We start from the raw sequence: 27,826 nt of genomic DNA, 5'->3' as shown, positions 1-27,826 counted from the left end.
CAAAATGGTCTGTGTTCTCAAAATGGTGCACCGGCAGAGACCTGGACCCGCGGACATGTGGGGTGTCGTCGCTGCTCAGTATTTCTACAAGAGCTGCTGGATAAGGGCAGATCCCCATCCACGCTCAAAGTGTATGTGGCGGCCGTTGCGGCGTTCGCTGAACCCCTGCACAGCCAGTCATGGGGTAAAAACGAGCTGGTCATCCGCTTCCTCAGGGGAGCTAGAAGGATGAACCCCGCGCCTCCATCGGTTCCTATCTGGGATCTTCCTATAGTTCTCGAAACTATGAAAGCCCCCCTTTCGAACCACTTCAATCCGTGGATTTGAAATACCTTTCACTCAAATCCGTTTTTCTGACTGCCCTGTCATCAGTCAAACGTGTGGGAGACCTTCACGTGCTGTCTGTCAGCGCTGCATGTCTTGAGTTTGGACCAAGTGACTCCAAGGTCATTTTAAAGCCTAGACACGGCTATGTTCCCAAGGTGATCGGTACTCCTTTCAGAGCACAGGTCATTTCCCTATCAGCACTGCCAGCACCCGATAGCGAACGCGACGCCAATCTCCTTTGCCCGGTCAGAGCACTGAGATTGTATACTGCGCCGCTTTCACACGCTCTGAGCAGCTTTTCGTTTCGTTCATAGGGCGCACCAAAGGTCTCGCCGCCTCGAAACAGACACTATCTAGATGGTGGATAGTGGATAGTGGACGCTATTGCTGCTGCATACGCGTCAAAAGACCTGCCATGCCCGTAGGGCATTAGGGCTCACTCCACTAGAGGCATGGCATCCTCGTGGGCATGGTCCAGCGGGATTTCCATTCACGACATATGTGTGGCAGCGGGATGGACTTCCCCCTCCACGTTTGTCAGATTTTACAATATGGAAGTGCCCGCTCTGCAGGCAAAACTACTAGCGGTTTAATACGCTACAGCTCCCCTGGTGAGCTGCACTGATGGGACACATTCCACACAGACCGGCACCGCCGCTCTGTCGTTCCCTTCCCACTATGTGCTTATGTATTACACAATCAATGACCCGCATTCTTGCCGGCCAAATATTATTTCCCCACTCATAAGGGCTCCCCGGTCCCCCTTAATTCCCTGGGGCTCATACAGTGGATGCTTGGCAGCACGGCGTTGACAATGGGTTCCCGTAGCATAAGCTAGCTTACGTAATACGAGAGAACCTCTCGTGAAGAGAACGTATCGGTTACCTATCGTAACCTCGGTTCTCTCTAGATGAGGGAACGAGTATTGCGTAGCCGGCCGTGCTTCGCGCCACGCAGCTGACTTTTCGCTTCAGTCAATGAAAACCAGGGTTCCAGCCTACTGAACTACGCTTATATGCACTCTAGTCACGCCCATTTTGGCGGGCTTTGATGCAGTGAGCGCGCGGACGCCTCTCATTGGATGCGAGTTCGCCCAAGCTCGTCTATAGGCTGCAGCAGTTGCCGCAGAGCAACCTATGAGCTTGCTAGCTAGCCCGCTTAAGGTCTGCAGCTGCCGCAACTGCGTTGACAATGGATACAAAAATTAAGGATAATTTTTTGGCTTCAATATCTCAGAAAAGATGAATCTTTCCCGTAGCGTAAGCTAGCTTACGCAATACTCGTTCCCTCATCTAGAGAGAACCGAGGTTACGTTAGGTAACCGATACGTTTTCCTTTATAGGCAGTGGCCCTCTGCTTACCAGATCAGTCCTTTCTGAGTCAGACAGGATAGATGACCACTCAGCTGGGTCAACTGGAGGAGCTGCTGATCCATGGTGTAGGCTGGAAGTTGCTAAAGGGGGTAGATATGACATCGATCCCAATGACAACAGAAGTAGAAGGACCTATGAGGAAATTACATTAATAATTATAATTCGAAATATTAATCTCAAGATATTCTACAGTAAACTGAGCAAATACAAAGGTGCTATTAACTTGCCACATCCGCTGAGGTTGAAACAGACATGGAAGGAACAGTAGGATCAGTGGATACACATGCTGGAAAGTGCTCCTTGCCTGCAGAGGATGGACCTCATGAAAGATGAAATAATAATAATAAAAGCTAGCCATGTTAGATGTCATATTAGAAGGTAATGCAACTGTCTGTCAAAAAAAAGGCATGGTTTATCCATATAAATATAATGATCTGGGATTGTTGAAAAATCATCATCAGCTGTAGCACTGGCACTTGGGGCAGGTGGCTTTGGTTGTGCCCCACGTCCAAAATATTTTAACAGTGCTCCTAGGGAAGTTTCGTAAGAGTACTTATTTGACAGAACAGAATGTTATTTTCTCAACACAAATTATTATACACAGCAGCAAGACATCTGTACACCTAAACAACAACTCTTAATTTATAACTAGCTAATTGAGGCATAATGATATTGGAATATAATAGCAAAGACCCCAAAATGGTAGACTAATGTAAATAATGTTAAGTTGTTTTCAGTAGCAAGTTTATTGAACAGAAGCTTAATTTTATTACAAAATTATATACCCAGGAAAGTTATTTTTACACAGAAGACAAACACTTTAATCTAAAACTTGCTAAGTAATATGTTGTACTAATAATATATTAAGATGCTATTTACGGATGTTTAATCAAAGTTTCCTAAATAAGAAGATATGCTACATAGGCTATGTTAACTAACTAGCCAGCTAATGTTAGCTCATAACTTAGCCTAGCTACTTAAAATACCTTTATCGTGCTGTTTTTTCTCTTCCACTGTTTTCTTCTTTTTCCTTTTCTTTGCACCAGAGGATATGTCCTTTTTTGTGACATTGCTGTTTTGCTGTCTGAATGTGCCTGCAGCCCGTTAACATAATATTGCGTTTAATATTGCGTTTTTGTATAATTACCATTGTCCATTGACCTAGTATTTCACAAAAAATTAATAAAATCAAGCTGTCATTTCATGTGCTCTTGGTGCCCCCCTGGTGGCCACGGGTTCGCTTATGCCTTGGGTGTACAGTATTGTACAGTATTGACTTTTGGCAGTAAACTTTTACCTACTGTTGAAATAGCATTCAGGTAGACAAAACTGACATTATTGTAAGACAGTCAGTGTCAACAAAAAAATAGAACAAAAATTTAATAAATATATAACAAATATTTCCAGGGTTGACTGCCATTTAAACATTTTGACCAGTACGGCTCATGTGATGACAAAAAATATTTAATTTTGGTGGCATTTGCCAGTTTACTGACAAAACAACTAGGTTTTGAAGCATTAATTAAATGTTTTGGGCGAGGTACTATATTTTGCAGACATGCAATAGAGTTGTGATCCACATAAAACAGTTGTGACAATTGCACTTACAGTTTAGAGTATGTTATGGTTATGTTTAAAAAAAAATTGCCAAAGTGATTGAGAAAATTTTTAATATAGGTTTCCAAATCATTTCAAAATAATCTTGAAAAAATACAATGATAAAACAAATAAAGATTTGTTTCTTTCTCTAATTCACATGTATTTTTAATGTTAGATTTAAATCTTTCCAAGGCATGTTTGGCTAGATAAATTCTATGCAATATTTTGCATGATACTTTCTTGAAGGGATAGTTCACCCAAAATGAAAATGATCTCATCATTTACTCACCCCCATGCCATCCCAGATGTGTATGACCTTCTTTCTTCTGCAGAACACAAACGAAGATTCTTAGAAGAATATTTCAGCTCTGTAGATCCATACAACACAAGTGAATGGTGGCCAGAACTTTGAATGTTCCAAAAGCAAATAAAGGCTGAATAAAACTCCAGTGGTTAAATCAGAGTCACATGTAAACAGACAATTCACATTTGCATGTACATTTTTAAATATTTCTTACATGTAAAGTCAAATATAGTGAACAGAATATTGCCACAAAATGAAATCCATGCAAAAAGAAGAAGAAAAACAAATAAAATCTGCAACAATGAAAAAACCTGTGGTAGTTCAATAAAAAGCTATAAATTGTACCTCCTCACTGTATGTAAGATTATTAGAAGTTACATTGTACGTAACTTTTTCTTGTCCACCAAGAAGTTCCCATCTTCTTGGTGGAAATCCTGTCGCTCTGGCCAGAGATTTAGCAGACATCACAAACATTCCATGTCATAGATATTTATGGGATATACGTCTGACAGATTTTGATCATTGAATGTATCATTTTGTGAAGAGTTGTGAAGAGTATGACAATTTCACTGAGAATCAACTTTAGCCATGTGCATTTAGCAAATTGAAGACAATTGTACTTACTCTTAAGCACACATGTGACAAAACACATGCAGTTTGCTTAAATAAATAAGTAATTCAAATCTGGTGTGAACAAGAATTGTTCAGAAATTTCAGAAAAAATTTAATTGAGCCAAAGCGATTGAGAAAAACTGTAAGTGACAATTGGAATTTGTGTTAAAAATGATTGTATTTAATGTGTGGTTTTACTGTATTTTGAAGATTATATTCTGGAATATAAAGAACAATATATAGTACAGTTTCATTGGGAAAATACCACATGCACAAAAAAAAACAAATGGGTTCTTTGTAACCAGATTTCTTTCATTATATAAAGTACTTTGAATCGTATATAAACCTTTTGGAAAAACAATAAAACACTGAAAAATTTGAAGTTTTAAAGGAATGTAAATATATGTCAAATATTCTGTCTGGCAATGTTAATTATGTTATTACGGTGACTATATAAAAATATCTCTTGTTCGGATGGCATTGAACATAGATAGATAGACAGGGTTATACTTTTTAAAAGTATTCCTCTACAGATTGCAGAATACATGCTGTAAAATGTAATTTGCAACATGTTCCATTCCATTAAATAATGTAATCTAAATATTTGGATTACTTCTTCAGAAATTTTTCACTTGTTTTGACTATATACAAGTAAATAAAGTAAATAAAATGTATCTTGCTTTAAGGATTTAAAACAGTGGAGTCCGACAACAAGCAGGAACGGAGATGGATGTGGCCGATTCTGGTAAACTCCAAATATGAATCCTTAGGTTGAGACAGGGAAACAAATAGAATAATATTAGCATAGATGCCATTAAATTTTTTGCAGAGTTATAGAGCATGATACATATTTCTGGTTCCTGCAGACCCAACTAAAGCAGCCTAATTGTGGGTTGGAGGATAAATTCGGTGTATGCCTGGCTATATAGATGAGTCTTTCGTAGACTTAAACTGAGAGAGCATGTCTGCATCTTGAACAGTGTTAGGGAGACTATTCCATAGTTTAGGAGTCAATTATGAAAAGGATCTACCTCCTTTTGTGGATTTTGATATTCTAGGAACTATTAACAGGCCAGAATTTTGCGATCGTAATGAGTATGATGGAATATAGTGTGGTAGAATGTCACTTAAGTACTGCAGAGCTAGACCATTCAAAGCTTTGTATGAAGTAAACAAAATGATAAAATAGGGCTAACATGACCATATTTCTTGGTTCTAGTCAGCCTTCTGGCTGCTGCATTTTGAACCAATTGAAGTTTATTTATTGAACTTACAGGACATCCTCCCAGTAATGCATTACAATAATCTAATCTTGAGGTAATGAACACATTAATAAATTTTTTGGCATCTATAACAGAGAGCATGTGTCATATCTTAGCAATAAAGGTGGAAGAATGCTGTTCTACAAACATTGGAAATTAGATTTTCAAAGGACAGATTGGTATCAAATATAACACCAAATTTATTCACTGTAGAAAACGATGTGACAGTACATCCAGCGAGAGTCAAATCATTTTTTAGCTGCTTATTTTTAGAGGTTTTTGGTAAATAATTAGTACCTCTGTTTTGTCGGAATTGATTAAAAGGACATTACTGGCCATCCAATCTTTGATTTCATTGATACACTCTGTTAATTTGGAGAATTGTGAAATTTCAACAGGTTTCGAAGAAATATAAAGTTGGGTATCGTCAGCATAACAGTGGAAACTTATTCCATGATTCATGATAATATCTCCCAGGGGAAGCATTTATAAGGAGAAAAGCAGAGGCCCTAAAACTGATCCCTGTGGCACTCCATACTTGATTTGACAATTCCTTGTCTACACAGACAAAGTGGTAGTGGTCTGTTAAATAGGACCTAAACCAAGCTAATGCAGATCCACAAATGCCAACATAATTCTCCAGCCTATTCAAGTGAATGTCATGATCTATGGTATCGAAGGCAGCACTAAGATCTAAAAGCACTAGAAGAGAAACACTACAAACATTTGTGTTCTAACACAAAAAGAATGTATACACACATACAAATACAAAAAAATAAAATAATTAAAAACAGACAAGAGGAAATACTTAAGAATAGATAACCTTTTAATCTTAAATTTAAAACTACAAATCTCTCTCCACTGCCCCTCCCCGAGAACCCTTCAAAAAGGCAGAATAGTTGCCCTATTTTTTATCAAACAAATCCATGCTACCTAGCCTTCTATATGACATTCCCTCAAATGCCGCCATCCTGCCCATCTCTGTGTGCCACTCTTAAAATGAGGGCACACCAGCTAACTTCCATTCCCTAATATATATATATTTCTCCCCTTTTCTTCCCTATTTGGAATGCCCAATTCCCAATGCGTTCTAAGTCCTCGTGGTGGCATAGTGACTCTCCTCAATCTGGGTGGCGGAGGATGAAACTCAGTTGCCTCCGTGTCTGAGACCGTCAATCCGAACATCTTATCACGAGGCTTGTTGAGCGCATTACCACGGAGACATAGCACATGTGGAGGCTTCACGCTATTCTCCGTGGCATCCATGTACAACTCACCACACGCCCCACCGAGAGCGAACCACATTATAGTGACCTCAAGGAGGGTACCCCATGTGACTCTACCCTACCTAGCAACCGGGCCAATTTGGTTGCTTAGGAGACCTGGCTGGAGTCACTCAGCCCTGGATTCGAACTGCCCACTCCAGGGGTAGTAGTCAGCATCTTTACTCGCTTAGCTACCCAGGCCCCAACCCCACTTCCTATTAAACAAGTACCATTTTACCAGCCTCCTATATATCACCTCCTCGAATGCCGCAACCCCGCCCATCTCTGTGCACCACTCCTGAAATGAGGGTGCTCCAGCCGAAATCCATCCCTTAAGAATAATCCGTCTGCTGATCATAACTCCGTCTAGGACCCAACTTTTTATATATCTGTCCCTTATATTAATGATAAATTTTCTGGGACAAAATGAAAATGCATACTCCAATACGTCACACATAAAACTCTGAACACTCAACCAAAATTCTTGGATCTTAACACACCAACAAAAAACATGGGTTGTGTCCCCATCTTCTGATTGGCATCGCAAGTAGGTGGGTGTGTCTTTAAGACCAAACATATACAATCTAAAGGGGGTCCAATAGAATCTATGTAAAATCTTAAATTGCATAAGGTGCACCCTTGCATCTCTAGATGTAGACTTGATGTTTTTTTTAGAATACTAGCCCACACTCTCTCCTCCAATACCAAGTTTTTTGTGTCCCCATCTTCTGATTGGCATCGCAAGTAGGTGGGTGTGTCTTTAAGACCAAACATTTACAATATAAAGGGGGTCCAATAGAATCTATGTAAAATCTTAAATTGCATAAGGTGCACCCTTGCATCTCTAGATGTAGACTTGATGTTTTTTTTAGAATACTAGCCCACACGCTCTCCTCCAATACCAAGTTTAAAACTTTCTCCCATTATCTCTTGAGCGAAGTTGAAGCTCCATCCACCAGACTCTGAATTAGCAGGGAGTAATACACTGATGCCTCATAGCCTTTTCCAAAAGCAGCAATCACCACTCCCAGTATCTGCCATTTTAGGGGGGTGTATGCTACTCCCAAAAATAGTACAGAGCAGGTGGTGCAGCTGTAAATACCTAAAGAACTGAGATCTGGGAATCCTAATATGTTGAACCATATTTTCAAAGGATCTCAACACTCCACAGATAACCGAGTGTATTAACCTCCCTCACAATCCACTCTGACCAGCAGAAAGGGGACTTATTAATACATAACTTTAGGCTCAGCCATATGCTCGAAGCAACATTTTTAATAAATGTCAGCATTGGACACTTTTGTCTATACTGAGTGCAAATGCAAGATAACGGGGTGTAACTTAACTTCTACAGTTAGTTTAATATAAAAGCTTTGCCATGGAGAAATAGGGGCAAGAACTTCCTATTCAATACAAAACCAGGGAGGGGCTCTCTCAGGTGGAAGCAATCAATGAGCCAAATATCTGAGAATATACTCGAAACCCCTTTTATTAAGGGGTGAAAATGAACTCTAAATCACACAAATTTGCTGGGAATAAAATGCCAAAATACTTAATGCCCTGTTTGGGCCACTGCAAGGTGCCCAGCTGAAAAGCCGTTACTGGGCAGTATGCTGTCAGAGCCAAAGCTTCGGATTTAGACCAATTGAATCTGTATCCTGAGAATTTAGAGAAGGAATTATTAATTCTGTGGAGGTAAGGCATATATCTAGTGTGGTCGGAGATGAATAATAAAATATCATCTGCGTAAAACAAAAGTTTATGGGCCATACCTCCTGCCACCACCCCTGGAATATCATCCTAATTTCTTCTCACGGCTGCTAATGGTTCCAGGGCAAGACAGAACAATAATGGGGAAAGTGGGTAACCCTGCCAGGTGCCCCAATCCAGAGTAAAATAATCTGAAATTAATCAATTTGTTTGTACAGCCACTACTGGGTGTCTATAAAGTTACTTACTCCATCCAATAAAAGTATTCCCGAACCTGTATATTTCCAAAATCTTAAAAAGTTAATCCTATTCTACCATATCAAACGTCTTTTCAGCGTCAAGTGAGATGGCAGCGACCGGAGTCTGATCATTCGCCACTGACCTCATGATATTGATAAAACGCCTAATGTTACCAGAAGAGCTGCGGCCCGAATAATCCCCACTTGATCTATATGTATAAGAGATGTCATAACTTTACTCGAAAGTTAGCCAAATTTTTTGACAATATTTTAACGTCTTGCTGGTTCAGGGAAATTTGATGGTCACTCTTACACTCGTTGGATCATTGTCCTTTTTAAGAATCAGATGGTTGACGGACACTTTCCATTCTTTAATAAATCCATATAAACTTATAACAAAAGTGGAGCCAGTTCTGTAACATAAGATAAAAAAAATGTACTGCCAAAGCCGTCTGGCCACAGAGCCTTGCCTCACAGCAAGGCCTTAATTATCTTGCCAAGCTCCTCCAAGTTTATCTCAGAATCAAGAGAATTGTTTTGCTCAGTCAGAGTTCTAAAGGTTCCACAAAGTTTCTAATCAGTAGATGAAGATGTGGAACAATAGAGATCAAGATAAAATTCTTTAAAAGCAAATTGGATTTTTTGGTGAATGAGGCATACTGTATGATCCGGCCCCTAAGAACCACCTTAAGTGCCTCCCAAGCCACGCCCACTGAGGATTCTGAGGACCAGTTGGTCTCCATATAAACATTCATTTCAGCCTTTAACATGTGTTGGAATTCAGGATTTGCAAAAGGGATACATTAAAGCACCAACTATATGATTTCCTTTTCTCCATATGTGGCAACATATGAGACTAAAATGTTTCTGAGACTACAATGTTTCCAATTGAGCAATCAACAACAGATAAAATGAGGGACTTAGATATTAAAAAAAAACTATTCTAGAAGAAATCTTATGGACTGATGAAAAGAATTTATAGTCCCTACCAGATGTGTTCAAAAATCTCCAAATATTTGTAAGACCAAGATTTTTACACATCCTGTGAAGCATCTGTGTTGATCTAGGGGGCTTTCACACTTTTGCTTAACTATGATCAAGGAAAGAGTCTATCAAAAGATTAAAGTCTCCTCCAAATATTATATCATGAGGGGTGCCAGCGGCATGCAACATCACTTCAAGATCTATAAAAAGCCCTGATCATCAACGTTAGGTGCTTAAATATTAGCCAAAATAAGACTTTGCCCCTGAATTTCTGCTAAAACAATAATTTATTTGTAATCTTTTTGAGACATTTGAATTGTAGATGCTTACTTATCAGTGTAATGACTCCCCTGCTCTTACTTGAACCAGCACTAAAGAAAATATGTCCACTCCATATCTTCCCAAATTGTTCAGCTTCCTGTGGGGAAAGATGTGTTTCTGGAAGAAACACTATATCATATTTCTGATGCTTAATAAGAGAAATAACCTTCCTTATTTTTATGGGGTGCCCCAACCATTCACATTCCACGTGGAGAGAGATATTCTCATATTAACATTTGACATTTTGACATATTTAAAAAAAAAATATTATGTGTCAAAAACAAAATTATAAAGACCTCATTCCAACATTCAAATCCCAAACTTCCCCCCGAACCAAACAAACACAAAAAGAAAAACGTACGCATTAACCCAGCGCCAACTGGCATCCATCCCTCTAAACTCAAATAGTCCAGGTACGCCTACGAGAGCCCCCGCGACAACTTTGCTGTCAGATTGCTCAAGTCACGTGCTTCTATACAAATTTTGTGAGACAGAATTACACAACAAAAGATAATCTATAAAACAAACTCAAGCCAATAGGCGGAATAAACACAAAGAACATGTATATTCATCCTTATAACTGTCCTGAATGTGTGTTCCTCCACAAAACAAACTCCAGCCCCTAGGCGGAACCAGCACAAAAAAACTAAAAAAAAGGTGCTCAATTTCCTCGGACATTCAAACGAATGTTCAGTAAGATGGCCCAATCGGCTGCTACATGAGTGCAACAAATGCCCTAATCACTCCAGTGACTTGCAAGAAATATTCCACAGAACAAACTCCAGCCAATTGGAGGCATAAGCAAAAAGAATGAGCAGATTCATCCACAAAACTGTCCAAAGGAGTGTTACTTCTATTTTTTGGAGTGGTGGTGGTGTAGTGGGCTAAAGCACATAACTGTAAATCAGAAGGTCGCTGGTTCGATCCCCACAGCCACCACCATTGTGTCCTTGAGCAAGACACTTAACTCCAGGTTGCTCCGGGGGGATTGTCCCAGTAATATGTGCTCTGTAAGTCGCTTTGGATAAAAGCGACTGCCAAATGCATAAATGTAAATGTAAATGTACTTCACAAAACAAACTCCAGCTGCTAGGTGGAACCAGCACAAAAAGAAACAAAAAAGGCACTCAGTTTCCTCGGACAGTCAAGTGAATGTTCAGTGAGTCGGTCCACTCGGCTGCAACTTGAGTACCACAAAATATTCCATTGACTTTATGAAGAACATTGTTTGCTGGTGACATGTGAATGTTGTATGGCCATCCTCAGCATCTTTTCTCAATTTGGGTGGGAACATCAGTGCAAAAGGGACCTTCCGTTGATGTAAGAGATTCTTGCATTCCTTGAATCGATCACGTTTCTCTCCTGTCGAATTTGCAACGTCTGGGAACAAGAAAATGCTGTGGTTCTTCCGAGAAAGCCTTCCTTAACTCCTCGCCTCACGTAACATCCGATCATCTTTTTAATATGATCTCAGAAATGTGTCCAGAATTGATTGGGGCCTGTCTCCTTCCGTGGATCTCTGAACCATAACCCTGCAGACTCAGAAAGTTCCCATCCAGGAATTCCACCATTTCCTGTCCCTCCACTCCCTCTGGGACTCCCATGATACAGAGGTTATTCTGCTGGCTACGGTTTTCCATGTCCCCCAACTTATCCCAGACATGCTCCAAATCCACCTTGGTCGCTAGCAGATTAGCAGATAATTCCCCCTCCGATGACTCCAGATAATCGATCTGTTTCTTGACATCCCCCACTGTTGTGACCACATCAGTAAACTTTGCCTCCATGGCAGTGATCGAGCGCTGTATCACAGCAAGATCCTCCAAGTCAGCAATGACCTTCGTCAGTATTGCCGACATGTTTAGCATCTCTCGCCACATTTCCCGCATCTCTCCCGCCAAATCAACTCCCAGGCCTGCAACCTACTCAGGGGTGTCAGCTTGAGCACGTAAGTTTATTTTAATGTCTCCAGAGCTCGAGGATTTTGAATTCTTTGACATACTGTCCTCCTTGAACAATTATATAGTGGAACAGAGTGTTTTGAATCTCACCGATTTATGTCATAAAAGGTATTATGACAAAAACAAATATGCAGAGGTCACCGTTCTCAAGTCTGATCCTCACATGGCTTCATGTGACTCTCTAGTTTCTCATTTCTTAAACAACCATATTGGAAGACGTATCCCATTGTCATGGAAAATATGTTACTGTGTTTCAGAAGGGGCAAATTATTGGCATGCATCAAGAAAAGAAAACAACCAAGGAGATCGCTGAAATCACTGGAACTGGGTAAAGAACTGTCCAACGCATTACTAAAACCTGGAAGGATAATGGTGAACTGCTAGCTTCGTGGAAGAAATGTAGTCTGAAAAAAATATTGAATGATCATGATTGGAGATCATTAAAACCCTTGTTGAAGTCACATCATAAAAAAAAATGCGCATGAAGTGATGCACACGTCATGCATAATGCCCACTGAATAAGCCTCTGGAGGAAGTGTTATGATCTGGGGTTGATTCAATTAGTCAGGTCTAGGCTCAGCAAAGATATGTGGCTATAAAATGAAGTCGCCTGACCATCTGAATATACTGACCAGGTTATCCCATTAATTCCCCCTGATGGCATGGACATATTCCAGGATGACAATGCAAAGATTAATCAGGCTCAAATTGTGAAAGAGTGGTTCAGGGAGCATGAGGAATCATTTTTACATATGAATTGGCCACCAGATAATCCTGACCTTAACCCAATTGAAAGTCTTTGGGATGTGCTGGAGAAGACTTTACAGAATGGTTCGACTCTCCCGTCGTCAATATAAGGCCAAATATCTCGGCCAAAAATTAATGCAACTATGGACGGTAGACGCCATTAACGAAATATTAGAGTATGCAAGATAGATAGATAGATAGATAGATAGATAGATAGATAGATAGATAGATAGATAGATAGATAGATAGATAGATGACAAACTACACACAAACTAAATAGTACGTACAATTATTGCACTATTCTTACACATTACGTACTATAATGCGCATATATGTATTACACAAATATAAAAAAAAAATATTGATCCCTTTCACACATTAAATTGCACTATACTGCAGACAGCCGTTATAAACAAGAACACCAATTTTGAGATTTTATTTAAAACCTCACTTCTAGTAAAGTAACACCATTCTCATGTTGATACTTTCAACAGTGCCAATCTTGTTTTCAAGCCAAAATTGTTGTAACATTTAACTGACGTATAAATGAACCAATGATGAAGTGAATGCCGATAACAGAAGTGCGAACAGCCAATCAGATGAAGAGGAATGGACTGTAGGCGGGTCATCTGTAGAGGAAGCGCAAGAACGAGCTCGGTGCCTGTTCTGTCACGAGCTCCGTCCGGGTACACCGACCGAACGAAAGGTCTCGTTCATTATTGACGACTTTATACAGCCTATATTTACCTTTTTTCGAGAAAGGAGATCAGTTAGGCTCGTCAACAAGCTGGATTTCTCGTTGTCCTATCGCGATCATTTGGGTGATGTATTCTAACATTTAATAGAGCTAGCCAACTCGCTAGCTATTTGGCTAGCTTGTCGTGCGTGACTCAAAGTCAGAGAGGTATCAATTGTTATATTAACAACATCGACATTTAGGTCCTTAAATTAACCACAAATTAACAACGACACTTTGACTTGTTTTTTCTTTTAATTAGTCATTGCCGCAACTGAGGCGTATGCCTTGCACAGTCCCTTTGAAGTGTGTTCACGGTTTTTGAATGAATTAGCCAGGGGAAACGCCAATCGTTCTGACTACCGAGCTTTACTCTCACCCGCAGCATTAACAATTTTAGTCATAATACACTCGTTTGATACATTGTTTTTTCATTTAAAAGTAATTCGTTTCTAAGTTAGTGTGTTAAGTTAGCTAGTGTGCGAGTCCGTTGTAGTTACCCCGCTTGCTCTGTGTGTTTGAATTCCCTGCACCTCCGAGCATCTGAAAGTAATTTGTTTCGTGTTGAGGCCGGCTTGAAGAAACACCCCTGCAAACATGCCGGCTGTGTCGAAGGGAGACGGAATGCGAGGATTAGCGGTGTTCATTTCGGACATCAGAAATTGTAAGTGTCCCTTTCCCTGTCACATTAGTCATTTTCTTGTGCAAAAGCTATGTACAACTCTTCCTATATACGCCCTGAACTGAAACCGAGATGATGTCTGTGCTGATTTGCCCTGTTTTGGGTTTAATGCATAATTAAAGGGTAAATCCCGCAAGCTTTCACTTAAGTCAGATCAGTGGTTCTTGATGAGGGAAGTCAGAGTGATCTCACTGTTCACTCCCCGTAGCAGCAGATCAGGCCCCGTTAGCTTTAGCTCATGAGAGAGCCTGCTAGGCCGCCACAGAAAACCACGTCTTCCACTTCAGACTATCTATCCAAAATGTGTTCACTACAGCTCTTGTCCTATTCTGTAGTTGATATCAGTTGATATCACTGCTCGACAAGAGGGCACGATTCAGCAGTGTTTTTCACGATAATCCAGTTATCAAGCTGTCGCCTAGTGCAAAGCGTTGTAGGAGGGTCATCTCGTTAAGTGTCTTCAGTCTGTTAGACTACCTCTAGACTTTCCTCTGTTAGACTCTCCCGTTTTAAATAATGTCTTTAATGCCATGGTGAGTTTTAGGTTCATTCTGAAGTGATTATTTTGTACGTTTGATCTAATGGCTTTGTACGTTTGATCAAATATGCCCATTTATTTCTATTCATATTTGATTTTGGCTCTCTTAATGTTCTACTTAACAACACAAATGTTTAATTCTCGAAGAGAAAAGTTATACATAATACAATAAGACGGTAACAAATACATTGGTTGATGTAAGATATAATTGGGAGCAAATTGTATTACACACACGTTAGACGTCAGGACTTGGCCTGAATATTGTGGTTTGCATCTTGTCATTTGGCACCAAATGTGCATAGTTTCAGGTATCCTCTGCTGTTTTTCTGACATATCATTTTACCATTATACTAGGATGCACATTATCATATCCACATTTTACTCTTGGGGCCTTGTGCATAAAACCTAGCTATCTTTCATAGCTTTCTCTTCCTCTTCTTTCTTGTTTAGACTACTCTGTCCTATGAATCAAAGGCAAAAAGCCCGTAAACAACAATAACAAAAAATGTACACACATTGTTTTAAGCCACATCCAAAATTGCCTTTATTACACTAAATGGGGTGTCTGTCAACTAGGATCAAAGTACATTGTGGGTATTAAGTAGTAAACTGTTCTTCTCAATTTAGAATTTATTATTTGATATTCCCAATAGTGTAAAGATGATCTTCACTAAGGGGGTATTTACACTTGGTCACTTCATGCATTTTTGCTGATCGGATCGCTATTCAATCATGAAAAGACCAAGAGTAAATGCCCTCCAAGACAGATCTGATCACTCAAACTACCTCCAGATGAATCTCGGTCAAGTGTAAATGCATCTGGCTGTTCAAACCACATATGTAAACTTTACTCCGTGCTACGTCAGCATAGGTAAAATTAGACTGTGCTATGGAGTTTTTGGACTTCGGAGTAAAATAAGGTCTGTGGTAAACAATACTTGATATGTGGATGTTTTGTTCTACAACATAAATTACATAAGTCATACATCAAACATGAATTTTAAAGCTGTATTGAATTACATACTTAAAAAAAAAAAAAACGCACACAACAGCTTCAAAATTCAGGTCTGAAGTATGACTGCATGTAATTTCTGTTGTAGAACAGAATGTCCACATATCTTCATGTAATGTTTACCACAGACCTTATTTTACACAAGATCAAAAACCCATTGGAAAATCCAGAGGGAACCCATGGTGAATTTGACTTCCGGATTTGTCTTCAAATTGACGCCATGGCTGAACAGCTCTTTAAGCGCAGCTGACGCGTATGCAGCATCTTAACTATGACAAGTCCTGAGGGGAAAAATACACCACGCACACACCAGTGGGTCACATACATACCTGCATGCATGACCAAATCACTTGGAATTAAATAATAAATATCATCTTTAAAATTTGCTGCCCGGCGTTAGCATGATTACGGAGGTAAACTCTGCATTGCGGAGACACATTTATGTGGTCAAGTATACATTTTATGTGTTTATTCAATTTGATAACAATCCGATCAGTAAAAAATGCCAAAGTGAAGCCATATTTTGAAGTAACCAAATGTAAATACCCCCTAACAGATTCAATATTACAGTAAATACTATTGAGAATACCACTTTGCAGATGTTTCTGCTCAGCTGTAAATCACAAATGCTAAATAAATAAAACAGCAACATGTGCATGTAATCTACACAAACAATTTTGATAATAGATTTTTATATTTTTGGTTAAGGTGTATGTAAATTTGACTTCAACTGTGTGTCATAAAATGCAAAGCGGACTGGTACCTCTTCGCCTTCACGTTGCACAAATCAATCGACCCACAAACAAACTATACTCTGATCACTTGGGTTGTTCACATATACACCTTATACCATTCTGAGAGTGCTTGGAGTGCTCAAACGAACTATGTATGAAAACGCCCTAAGTGACAAATAAACATACCCGGAGTTGTAGATGCCCAAGTTTTCAATGTCAGCCCATTTGTTTTTAATTGTTGTGCATTACATTTTTGAAGGTTGTTAGTTCTCTTGCTTTGTCTGGTAGTTTGTTATTGGTGTTGGCTACAGTTGAAATAGCAAATTACGTTACTGCAAGCTTTTGCACTAAGAAGCCAACCATTACACACTGCTTGTGTTTGAAGTTGAATGCCATCTACAGTTTGATGAAATATAGGAATAATGACACATTCTAACTTTCAGCATGTTGGATTACTTTGGTGGAATGAGTGTATTGTGCTGAGGGAAGCTAATTCATTCTTCACTGCCGTTATTGCAACATGAGTGGGTCGATGATGACTATTTATAAATCTAGTGATCATTGCAAAGTACATTTTGATGAATTCATCAAAAAGCAGTAAAGCACACTTTAACATGAAACATGGTTTAATTCAGTAGTTTGCCACTAAAATCATTAAATCTGCAATGTAAGTAAAAGTGTGTGTACAAATGTGGAGAAAAGTTTGTGTGTCCTGTGTATAGGAAATGGAAGGTTTTGTTTCTACATGACATTTATTAATGTGGCCCCTGCTATTGGCACAGGATGTCAGTTTTTGTTTAATATCAGCACTAATAGGGCTACACACAGTAGTTTCAAATTGGAAGCAGAATAGTCCTTGTGTAGCCTAGGTTTTATTTTCCTTGTATAGCTACCCGATGTGTCAGCAGTTATGATTAGGATGCCATCAGATCTCTTCTTGACCTGTACATACCCAAAGCAAAGTTAGTGTGTCCAATGTGCACAAGTAACATTAGAGCAAATAAGAAATGTGATGGTTTGAGGCAACTGAAGTATACTATGGCCACAATGCCACCTAATTTTTTCAAGGACATTTTCCTCTTTAACCCCCAAACCTGAAAAATTTGTTACCATTTCCTGTCTACTTTCCTGGTTTCCTGTCCTCTTTATTGTCATCCGCTCTTCTGGCCCCTTGCTTATTTTATTATACACCAACTATATGAAGATTACTGGTACTTACATTCAAGGTTATGTCTAAAGTATTTCTTAGTAAAAGAAGCCAAATAGATAATGGCCACTTTAACACTACAAGGCTACACTTTTTACTTTGTCATATAGTACTGGATCTGAATGAGATTTTGAGCATCATTGCAACAGATTAGGCTATGGTTTCTACAGATGTTTGGCACAGTTTGAATTGTGATTGAACATGTAAATCGGGACTACCTGTCCTGATCTTGAGAGAGCATGGCAGAAGCCCATGTTGTCTGCTGAAGATGTTCAGATCAGCCACAGATAACTGATTGCTTTCCAGTGTCTATTGCCATGCTGTTGTCTGAATCTCCTATGTTCTGTCTCTTCTCAGGTAAAAGTAAGGAAGCTGAGATTAAACGCATAAATAAAGAGTTAGCCAACATCCGCTCCAAGTTTAAAGGGGACAAAGCTTTGGATGGCTACAGCAAGAAGAAATATGTGTGCAAGCTGCTCTTCATCTTCCTTCTGGGCCATGATATTGACTTTGGCCACATGGAGGCTGTCAACCTGCTCAGTTCCAACAAGTATACCGAGAAACAAATTGTGAGTTGAAATGTCTCAAAATATCTTATGCTTATTTTAGTGGTTGTATAATTTTCAGACTATTGTTAAAGTCAACATGAAATCAAATTTGATCCTGTTTACTTAAAGAATGTTTCTGGTTTTGTTGTGCATGATTCATCATGTGCATGTAATTATAGAGCGAGAAACTGTTTATGTTGTGATGTCTTGCATATAGAGACCACCTTTCATGGTCCAATCAATTCCTGATGGATAAAATTAAGTCCTGCTCTACATTTTATTTTCTTATTTAATATCCAATATTTTGTTTCACCCAGAAATATGTCGCATTATGGAAGTAAAATGGGTTGCGAACTGCTTTTCATGTAGAATTTAAGATGTTGTGAAATTAGTCTGACACTTTTTACCTTATGTTTACATGTCTATCTGTGTGTCTTTTATTCATTTGAATTGCGATGTGCGCTGTTGACTGAGTGTGTGCAAGTATGAATGGCAACGTACCTGTGTTCTGTACTTTTAAGCAGATTAATTGCAGTGTTTTAATTAGAGGTCCACCGATATGGGTTTTTTAATTGCTGATGCCAATATCCAGAGAGCAGGGTGTCCGATATAATGCAGATATATCACACAATTTAATATAAATTGTCTAAAAAAAAAAATTATAAACTTTATTAGCATTATATTTAATCAAATTTTCACAAAAAACGTAACAATTATTACAAATTTGATTACAAAAATTATTTTGTAATCAAAGAGTTTGTCTTTTTTTTTTTCATTTAAATTATCTAAAAATCCTTAAAACAAGATACAGTTACTTGAGAAGCAACATATACGATATTTAGACTTGCTTTCAGAGAATGTATCTTAAATAAGTGTATTTTGTATAAGTGTATTTTTTCACTTGTTTGTACTTGTGCCAGTGCAGTAAAGAAAATAAATATACTCGTATTACAAGATATATTCTCTAAAAGCAAGTCTAAATATCTTATATGTTGCTTCTCAGGTAAATGTAGGCTATTTTTTAGATATTTTAAAACATTAAATATTCTCCAATAAAAAAAAATTCTTCTGCAGTATAGCTTCTTAAGTAAATGTTTTTCCAGTGTATTATGGGCTAAGACTACGGTCTCTCACCTTTATGTTCACTTTGATCCATCTTTAGCTCACAAATACAAACTCTCTCTTGTTAATAGAGCTGCGTATCACAGGTGGCTTGTGTGTGGGGCGTGGTTTACATGTGCGTGTGCTCCGAGAACGGAGACATTTAAAAATTCCGCTAAAATGCTTGTCTTGGTGAGGTGTTCACGTAAAAGCAGTTATCTTTTAAGTGAATGTAACCATTGAAGGAAAAGCTGATTTGTATGAATGTACGAATTGTAAAGTTTAAATGTAACATTAAACAGTCCACTGTCTAGTGTATCCTTAATGTTAATCAAACAACAATAACAAAAAACAGTTCAACCAATCACTGCTCTTGGCTGGATAACTTTACTTGTATAACTATAGTATTAAAGTATTCATAGAGGGAATACCAGTAGTAGTTTTATATCAAAATCATTGAATGTTTTAATTCATAAAATAAAATTTTCTATAGTGTTTTTATTTATTTTTTTCCTATTCATTTCTTTTGTTATTTTATTACTGACTATTTACTACTATTGAATAATAACTTCATTATTTTATAATTGACAAATTAGTTAGTGTTAGACTATTATTTGTTGTGGTATTGAAGCTGGTGTCAAAAATCATCACATTTCACTAAAGACTCCTGAAATTTTAGTATTGTGATACATTTATATATTGTGTATGGTAGATCCTGCTGCTATAACTTGATGGAAAATTAGATCTTATTCCATAAAAGTGTGAGCACCCCTGCTGTAAATGATGGTGATGGATGCTTTCCTTTATTTGACTACCGTGCGTACATGCAGGGTTGGGAGGGTTACTTTTGAAATGTATTCAAACTACAGATTACAGAATGCATGCTGTCAAATGTAATTTGTAAAGTATTCTGTTAGATTATTCAAGGTCAGTAACATATTCAAAATACTTTGGATTACTTCTTCAGCACTGGTAGATTTTTTTCACTTGTTTTGCCTATAAAAACTCTGTCAGTACAGTAAGTTAAAATACACGTTAAAAATACATTATCTGAAAAACCTAAATATCTTATACAGTGTTGTTTCTAAAACAAGATTAATCAAATTAATCTTGTTTACAGGATTCTTAAATATTTTTACTAGAAAACAATACAAAAGCTATTATCAAGAATATGATTTTTACCCTAATATCAAAGGGCTTACTAGAAAAATTAAACTATTATCCAACATGAATTTTCTTGATAAAAAATTATGATCGTGTCTTGCAACATGTGCATGTAAAATGGCTAGAAATAGCATTTTAGCTTAGCATAAAGCTGACAATTTATACAAAGTTTATTTATATTTCTTTGCTCCAAACTTACTTTAAACTTCTCTGTCTGCTCATATGAATGTAACACATCATAAGTGTTTCACCGCTGATCGAATGCACTTTGGATTGCATCATATATATATATATGTATAAATTAGAGATGCACCGATTGCTATTTTCTTGGCCGATTTCGATTTGCGATTTTTTTTGCAAGTGTGACCTGCCGATACCGATTTTTTTTTATTTTATTTTCTTTCTAAGAACTATTATTGACCACATATACAAACAAATCTACCTTTATTCAATGCAAAATTTTATTTTCATAATAAAATAAATGATTAAACATTACAATTTCCCCCAAACTGCACTAAGTTACAGGATCTTCTCTCACTTAAACAACTCTCAAAATAGGTAGAAATAACAATTAACTGCAAATAAGTTGCTTTATATAAAGCCCATTTAAAAGGCCCATTTATGTTTTATAAATGGGCCTTTTTCTCTTTATTACTCGTCTAACAAAACAATTCCAAAGATCTGAAAAACTGAAGTGTCCAATACTCTCAACTTACGTTAGATGTACAAATATCAGTTGTAAAACTGAGCACTGCTTCGGGAACGGCTTGTAACGATATCTGTCAACATTTCCGTTTTTCCCGGGAGTCTCCCGTTTTGTTATTTCTCCCAAAAAAACTCCCGTAATTTGTATGGCCCAAACCACATTATATGAATAATCACATCAATATATTATTCCAAGATGGTGCAGTTGCCAGATCTTGAATGAAACGCATCCTACGCACACAATCGACACATCATACACATTACAAATCATTTATGACCACAATCTGGCAACCTACAACCCATTTGCGCTGTTGATATCTGCGCAGATAGTAGACGCGAGATGTTAAATCAAGCATCACTGGTAGATGGGAGAGGAAGACTCAGCTGGTGCTCCGGTGAAAAAAACAAAATATACATGTAAATTTAACAACAGCTGGATGGAAGAATTGAATTTCATATCCCGAAGCCATACCGACAATGCCCACGCCTTTTGCAGTGTGTGTCGCACTGATTTTAATATCGGACACAGTGGGAAAAATTACATTACTCGGCACATTAAATCACAACGACACAATTTGTATAGTATTTAGCCTGCCTCTGCCATCCAGCACCCCACTTCCCCTCTCCCGGATTTGTGTACCCAAATGTTGACAGATAACAGGCTGCATGTGTGACATGACACGAGATTAAACAACTCTGGCAACGCAACGTCGGAAAGTACCTCCTACTCTGTATCAAGGAAATTTATCAGATTTCTGAAGCCTCTGTCCTCAACTATGGAGAACAGCTGGTCATCCAGGGCCATGAATTCCATAATTTTCCTCGTAATTGCTTTGGTCTTTTCGCTGCTCATTCCAAGGAATGATAGGAGACGCTGCTGACTTGTGACTGGCTCTAAGCTCTGGCTAGCTTTATCCGCTTTCACTTTTTAGCTTCTTTCTTAAAATGGGCATTTTCAGCTGGGTGATGGTGTTATAAATGTCTGATTAGGTTTGTTGATCCGAAACTTATTGTGGTGGTTCCCCTACGGTTTACTTTGGCCTTACAATTATTACACATTTCGAACTTTATGTATTCTTCACTCACACAGTGAAGATCTTCCACACCAATGACATGTTTACATGCGGCTGTGACGTTATTGCCTGCGCCGCTGACAACAAAACGGACCGGCATGGAATCGGAAAGACGTGAGGCTGACCGGCCGGTCACAGGTCCGGTCCGAGCATGCGGAAAATCGGCTAATTCCAGTCCCTGGCTGTCGGTGCATCTCTAGTATAAATGTTTTCCATCTGAAAGGACTAAATGTTAAATGAAACAAATAACAATAAAATGCAAAGTAATCTCTTCAATAATCAAAATACTTTTTGAATGCAACTATTCTAATTACCAGTGTTTTAAATTGTAACTGTAGTGGAAAACAGTTACTTATATTTTGTATTTTAAATACAAAATCCCTTTACATGTATTTCGTTACACCCCAACCCTGTGTACATGTAACATAAAATAACCTCCCCTAAACATTGCAGTTTACATTTCTGTCCCAGAGAATCTAGGCAATTGCATAGGTATAATACTATTAGCTTGGCCATTTCATAATTTTAGAAAACATACAACAGAAACTCTGACATGTTAATTGAGCATGTAACCAATACATGTCTTTTTTTCTCTCTGGGCATGTAACTTTTTTACTCAGACAAGTGAATGACCAATTTACTTGTCCGAAGGACAAGCATATCACAATGCTTGACGTCGAGCCCTGCATGTAATCTGTAGAGAATGCCATAAACAGGTTGCATCCAAAAGTGGAAGCACTTACAATCTCTTCCACCATTAACAACAGTGCCATAAACTGCAGTATGTGTTAAACGTCGTGCTGCTGCTGCAACCTCCGAGATATATAACGAGATATGATTTTTGGTCCATATCGTACAGCCCTACATAAGATAAAGTTGTAGCGTGGTTGTTTTATTTTAGTCTTTGCTTTTCTAGATGTATGTGCATCCTTTCTGATGTATGAGTCCCAATCTAGTGAGAGTCAGCAACAAATGTCTTTTAGCATGTCAGAAAGGCTTAGTGGCACTCCATGGCATGTAGACCACCATGAGGTCTAATTATCTCCTGCTGATCAAACACCCACTCTAGTAGGGTTGCTCAGATACCACATTTTTGGCTTCGGTATGTTACCAACCCTTGTACCACTATAATCAACAATTAAAAAGCCTCAGATTTTTCATGAAATTACACAGAAAATGACTTAATTAATAGAACGGTCTATATAGGGAAGTCTTATAGATAGGAAGTCTTATAGATACAAATGATGCGTTTTACGTTAAAATTTTTCTGGATTCCATGTTAAATGTTTTAATTAAATGTTATGATCAAATGTTGTTAAATCAAATTGATATATACAGGTGTATGTGTGTGTATGTATGTGTGTGTATATATATATATATATATATATATATATATATATATATATATATATATATATATATATATATTTATATTTAAAAAAAATGTTTTGGTAAAATAAAATGCTGCAAAACAGAGCTTCACAGTGTTAATGAAAACATTCATGAAAAAACTTTCGGATTATGTGTGGCTCAAGGCTGCTTGCGTTTGCGATATTGCTACTTATTTAATATTAAATGTAAAAAAATATTTTTTGCCATTTATGCTGTAAACACACGGCATGAAAATTACGTTTAAAAAAAATAATTATTGAGTTTGTGAGAGTGCGCATGCCTGTGCCTGTGTGTGTGTGGGGTAATCGTATGACAGCTTAGCGGCACCTCTTGTTCATTCTGAAGCGAGCAGCGCATGTGACTGTATATTTCTTTATTAAATTACATCCTATGTTTAATGATCACACTTGGCCATATCCAAAGTTTTTTTTTATTTTATTTTAAACTTGTCATTGATTTCATCTCAAATTAATTTTAAGATGATATCGTACCGTTTACATTTTTTGGTTTTGCGTTACTTCATAAGTACTGGTAAACCGTGCAACCCTACACACTAGCAGTTGCATTCCCATCAGCCAAGAACCTCTCCAAAGGGTAATACTGACAGTAGACAGGGAAAAACTGGGCCATTTCAGTATGTTAAGGCCTGTTAACACCAAATCCGTGACTATTTTGCAAGACGAATCTCCGACAAAAGGTCTATTCGCACCGAGTCCGCAAAAAATAAGCACTGTACAGTAGGCGGTGCTGTTGTTGCTCCGTAAACATTTATACCAGTTTCCTGCCTGGAGGTTAATATATTTATCGCTGTCAAATCATTTACCTAACTTGGCATAAATGTTTCATTATGTTCTTTCCATGGTGTTGTTGCATTTTGAGGAATATATAATCTGTGTTTTTTATGCGAGTGAGATGAGTAAATAGTTCTGTTGCATACATATACGTACTATTTATGTTTGCATTTTGTATTTTGCTTTGAGTATATTCTAAATGGACTCCCGAACCCAACTTCTCTTTTTATAATGCCTGGATAATATAACACAAGGTGATGTAAATACTCATGGAATAATTTACATTTAGAATAACATGTATAATTTAAAATATTATTATTAATTTTAAAAATAATAATATTAAAGAAAACACTGGCTCACAGTATTTTCTTTATTTAAAATATTGCAATACCTTGTTTTATATTATCCTTGCAATATGTTTAATTGCCGAACCTTGCTGCTAATTTTATTGCCATGAAAATATAACAGGCACAGTAATATACATATAAAATAATGTTCATTAAGACAAAACGTAAGCAGACTTTCAAAAAGAGATGGGTTTTGCCATACATGAACTGCTACTATTTATTTTTAATGATATATTTATGGGGTTTCTATTGTCGGCATGTCCAATACCGGTGTTTGGTAGTTGATTAGCACCACCAACACGCTGGATTGAGCAGCTGCAGTGACACTGGAAAAATAACAAACTCTTATCTCATTGCAGCACCCCAAAAAAAAATTGTTGGCGGACGATTTATAGGACCCGGTTTTAATAGTGCCATGAGAATCCATTGTTCCCGTTTAAAAGCTCATCGGACCGAACATACACACCGAAAAAACTGTTTGGTGTGAACAGGCCTTTACTGTACAGAAGAACAACAAACTGTGGGCTTGAATGAGTCAGCTTATCTTTTTACTCGAAAGGGAAAGGCATTGAAATAACATTTACAATGCAAACTAGATCAAAACATGCTTTCACCAACATTTGACCATAGCATTTGTTTTGGCCAAAATAAGACATTTACAAAGAACTATTGAGTTGTGGGCAGGTTGCAGAGCACACACTGTCTTTTTCTTCTGGTTGCATTTTGATGCACTGCTATATTAAGAAACTAGAGGAAGTCATGTATCTTGTTAGCTTTTTGTAAATGTCGTTTTCACCGCAAGACGTTATAGCATAATGCTGAGGAATGTGGTGATGTCATCATGTTGTGAGTCACTCCTCTCAAATGGCTCAAATTCATTGTTTACCTAGAGCCCAGCCCAAAATATCAGCAAGCTTTTTTTCTGTCTTCAATCGAATAGAGGGGACCAATACCATTGCTGAAATAGTCTATAGAACCAGTTCACAATGGTGTCATTTTCTTTTGATCCTTGAAGTAAGACTTGTAAGCACATTAAAATGTTGAATTCCAAACCTGATTTAGGTCGCCAAGCTGCCTTCTGTTTAGTAAGATTTGGAGTCTAAGACCAAACAATGAATCATAGCCTCTAGCTAACAGTTTCAACACATTCACTCTAGCCATAACATTCAGCTGCTCTTCTGATAAATTCTTAAAATTAGCCAATATTTCTTAGATGCTGATTTTTGCTAGTGAATGTTACGGCTGTGCAATATGTAGCTAAAAAAGTAATTTTTCAGAAAAATCAGAGCGCTGGATGGTGTGATTGACTGATCAGAATGGAGTATTTTAGAGAGATGTGTCATAAATCTCAATGTTTATGTTTTTGCCCTGAACTAGTTTAAAAGTTTGAAAACATTAAATGTCAAATGGGAAGTTTTGTAAGTGATGAACTGAACAAATAGTTGAATTAGTGTTTCTAAACAATTCATTGAAAGAGCTGGTGTAGAAGAGCTGATCCTTTGGAAGTGATTCCATAGAACGATTATTCGACTATTCTGCGATTTATTGCAATGATTAATCATTAGCTCTTAATCGATTATTCAGCTTGTGCCTCGACTTAAGAGGATGTATTAAACGTGCTTACTAACAATCAAGAGGACAAAATCATCTTTTAAAAATACCTCTAAATGACATTCACTGAATTAAAGGGAAAAAATACTTTTTTTATTAAGTTTAATTCTGTAAAGAAATTCACTGCAACAAAAAAAAAACTATTGTTATCAAGTGTTTTTGTCTTGTTTTCCATTTAAAATTGTCTTGAGAAGCAACATATAAGATATTTAAACTTGCTTTAATCTTATTTATAAGTGTATTTTGTATACAAGTGTATTTGTTTTACTTGGTTATACTTCTGCGAGTGCAGTAAAGACTAAATATACTTATATTCAAGATCTGTTCTTTTAAAGCAAGTCTAAATATCTCATATGCTGCTTCTCAGGTGAATTAATCTTTTATTTTATTTTTTTTAAGGATTTTATATATTTAAAAATATTTGTATTTTTAATATTATATTCAGCATTCTCAGATAATAATTTTTTATCTTCTGCCGTATAGTTCCTCAGGTAAATGTACATTGTTTTAAATGAGTTTTAGATAATTTTTATTGGAAAACAAGCCAAAACAAATCATAAACGCATTTTGTTGCAGTGTGTAATGGCGCAAAGACTTCCTCTCACCTTTCTGTTCACTTCAATCCATCTTTAACTCACAAAAAACTCTCTATTATTAATAAAGCGGCATATTGGCAATTTTCTTCATAATAAGAAATGCACAGTGACACATATATTATGATTCAATAAGTCACGAGCCATCACGTTATAATCTAGCTGCATTAAGTGTCCCTGACAGAGTGTGACTCAGCCTGCTGCAGTTTCTCTCCCCCTTAGATCGGGACATTCGCGCAACTCATTGAAGAGGTGCTGACCGCACAGAGAAATGCCAGTTTCAGAGTATGTCGTTAATTACGTGACCTGGTTCCATATTATTTTAACTTTAATAAAGCTATAACGCATTAAATATAACTGCATTTAAGATGTAACACCGGGGTGTTTCCTTTAAAGAGCTCCAGCTCCACTTATTCCACAACGAGAGTGCTTCTGTATTTACTTATTTGTTATTTTTGTATAATTCCCTTGTACTTTGCGATCTACTTGAGATGAAGCTGTTTGGAAGGTTTAGAGTGCATCTGTGTAATTCTTCCTCTCCTCCATCTTGCGTGAACTGCAGTGCTGTTCTCACGAGTCATCATTACAGTTTAATGTGATCTCATGTTACGTTAAATGAGATCAAACGATTATTCGACAGCGAACCTTTTTTTTCGACAATTTTTTATTGTCAATGTTGTCGATAACGTCGACTTATCGTATCAGCCCTAGTGAACTGTAATAATGCTTTCTTTACAGCTGCATATACTTGAATAATAGTAGCTGAAGAAAATGCAGATCAACTTATGAGCTTATTTATCTTTCTAGACAGATTCCTCCAAACCTTTACAATCAGCTTTAGGTGTACAGACTTTAAAAGGACATAGAACAAGATGCAAGGGAGTAAAA

General features: G+C 37.5%; 1 protein-coding gene across 3 annotated transcripts in view; it reads left to right on the top strand.

Moving 5' to 3' along the window:
• The first annotated feature begins 13,363 nt into the window (after positions 1–13,363).
• ap2a1 (adaptor related protein complex 2 subunit alpha 1) overlaps positions 13,364–27,826 on the top strand; it is a 38,406-nt gene continuing 23,943 nt past the window's right edge. For all 3 annotated transcript variants that reach the window (XM_052139297.1, XM_052139296.1, XM_052139295.1), the window contains exons 1-2: positions 13,364–14,104; positions 17,971–18,182. In XM_052139297.1, coding sequence (XP_051995257.1) covers positions 14,038–14,104; positions 17,971–18,182 — 279 coding nt within the window. In that variant the 5' untranslated portion in view covers positions 13,364–14,037. The remainder of the gene's footprint in view (positions 14,105–17,970; positions 18,183–27,826) is intronic.

The sequence above is a fragment of the Xyrauchen texanus genome, chromosome 12 (genome assembly GCF_025860055.1).
Source record: "Xyrauchen texanus isolate HMW12.3.18 chromosome 12, RBS_HiC_50CHRs, whole genome shotgun sequence".
Taxonomy (NCBI): Eukaryota; Metazoa; Chordata; class Actinopteri; order Cypriniformes; family Catostomidae; genus Xyrauchen; species Xyrauchen texanus.
Note: the sequence above shows the minus strand (reverse complement) of the source record. Positions and strands in the feature narration are given on the sequence as shown.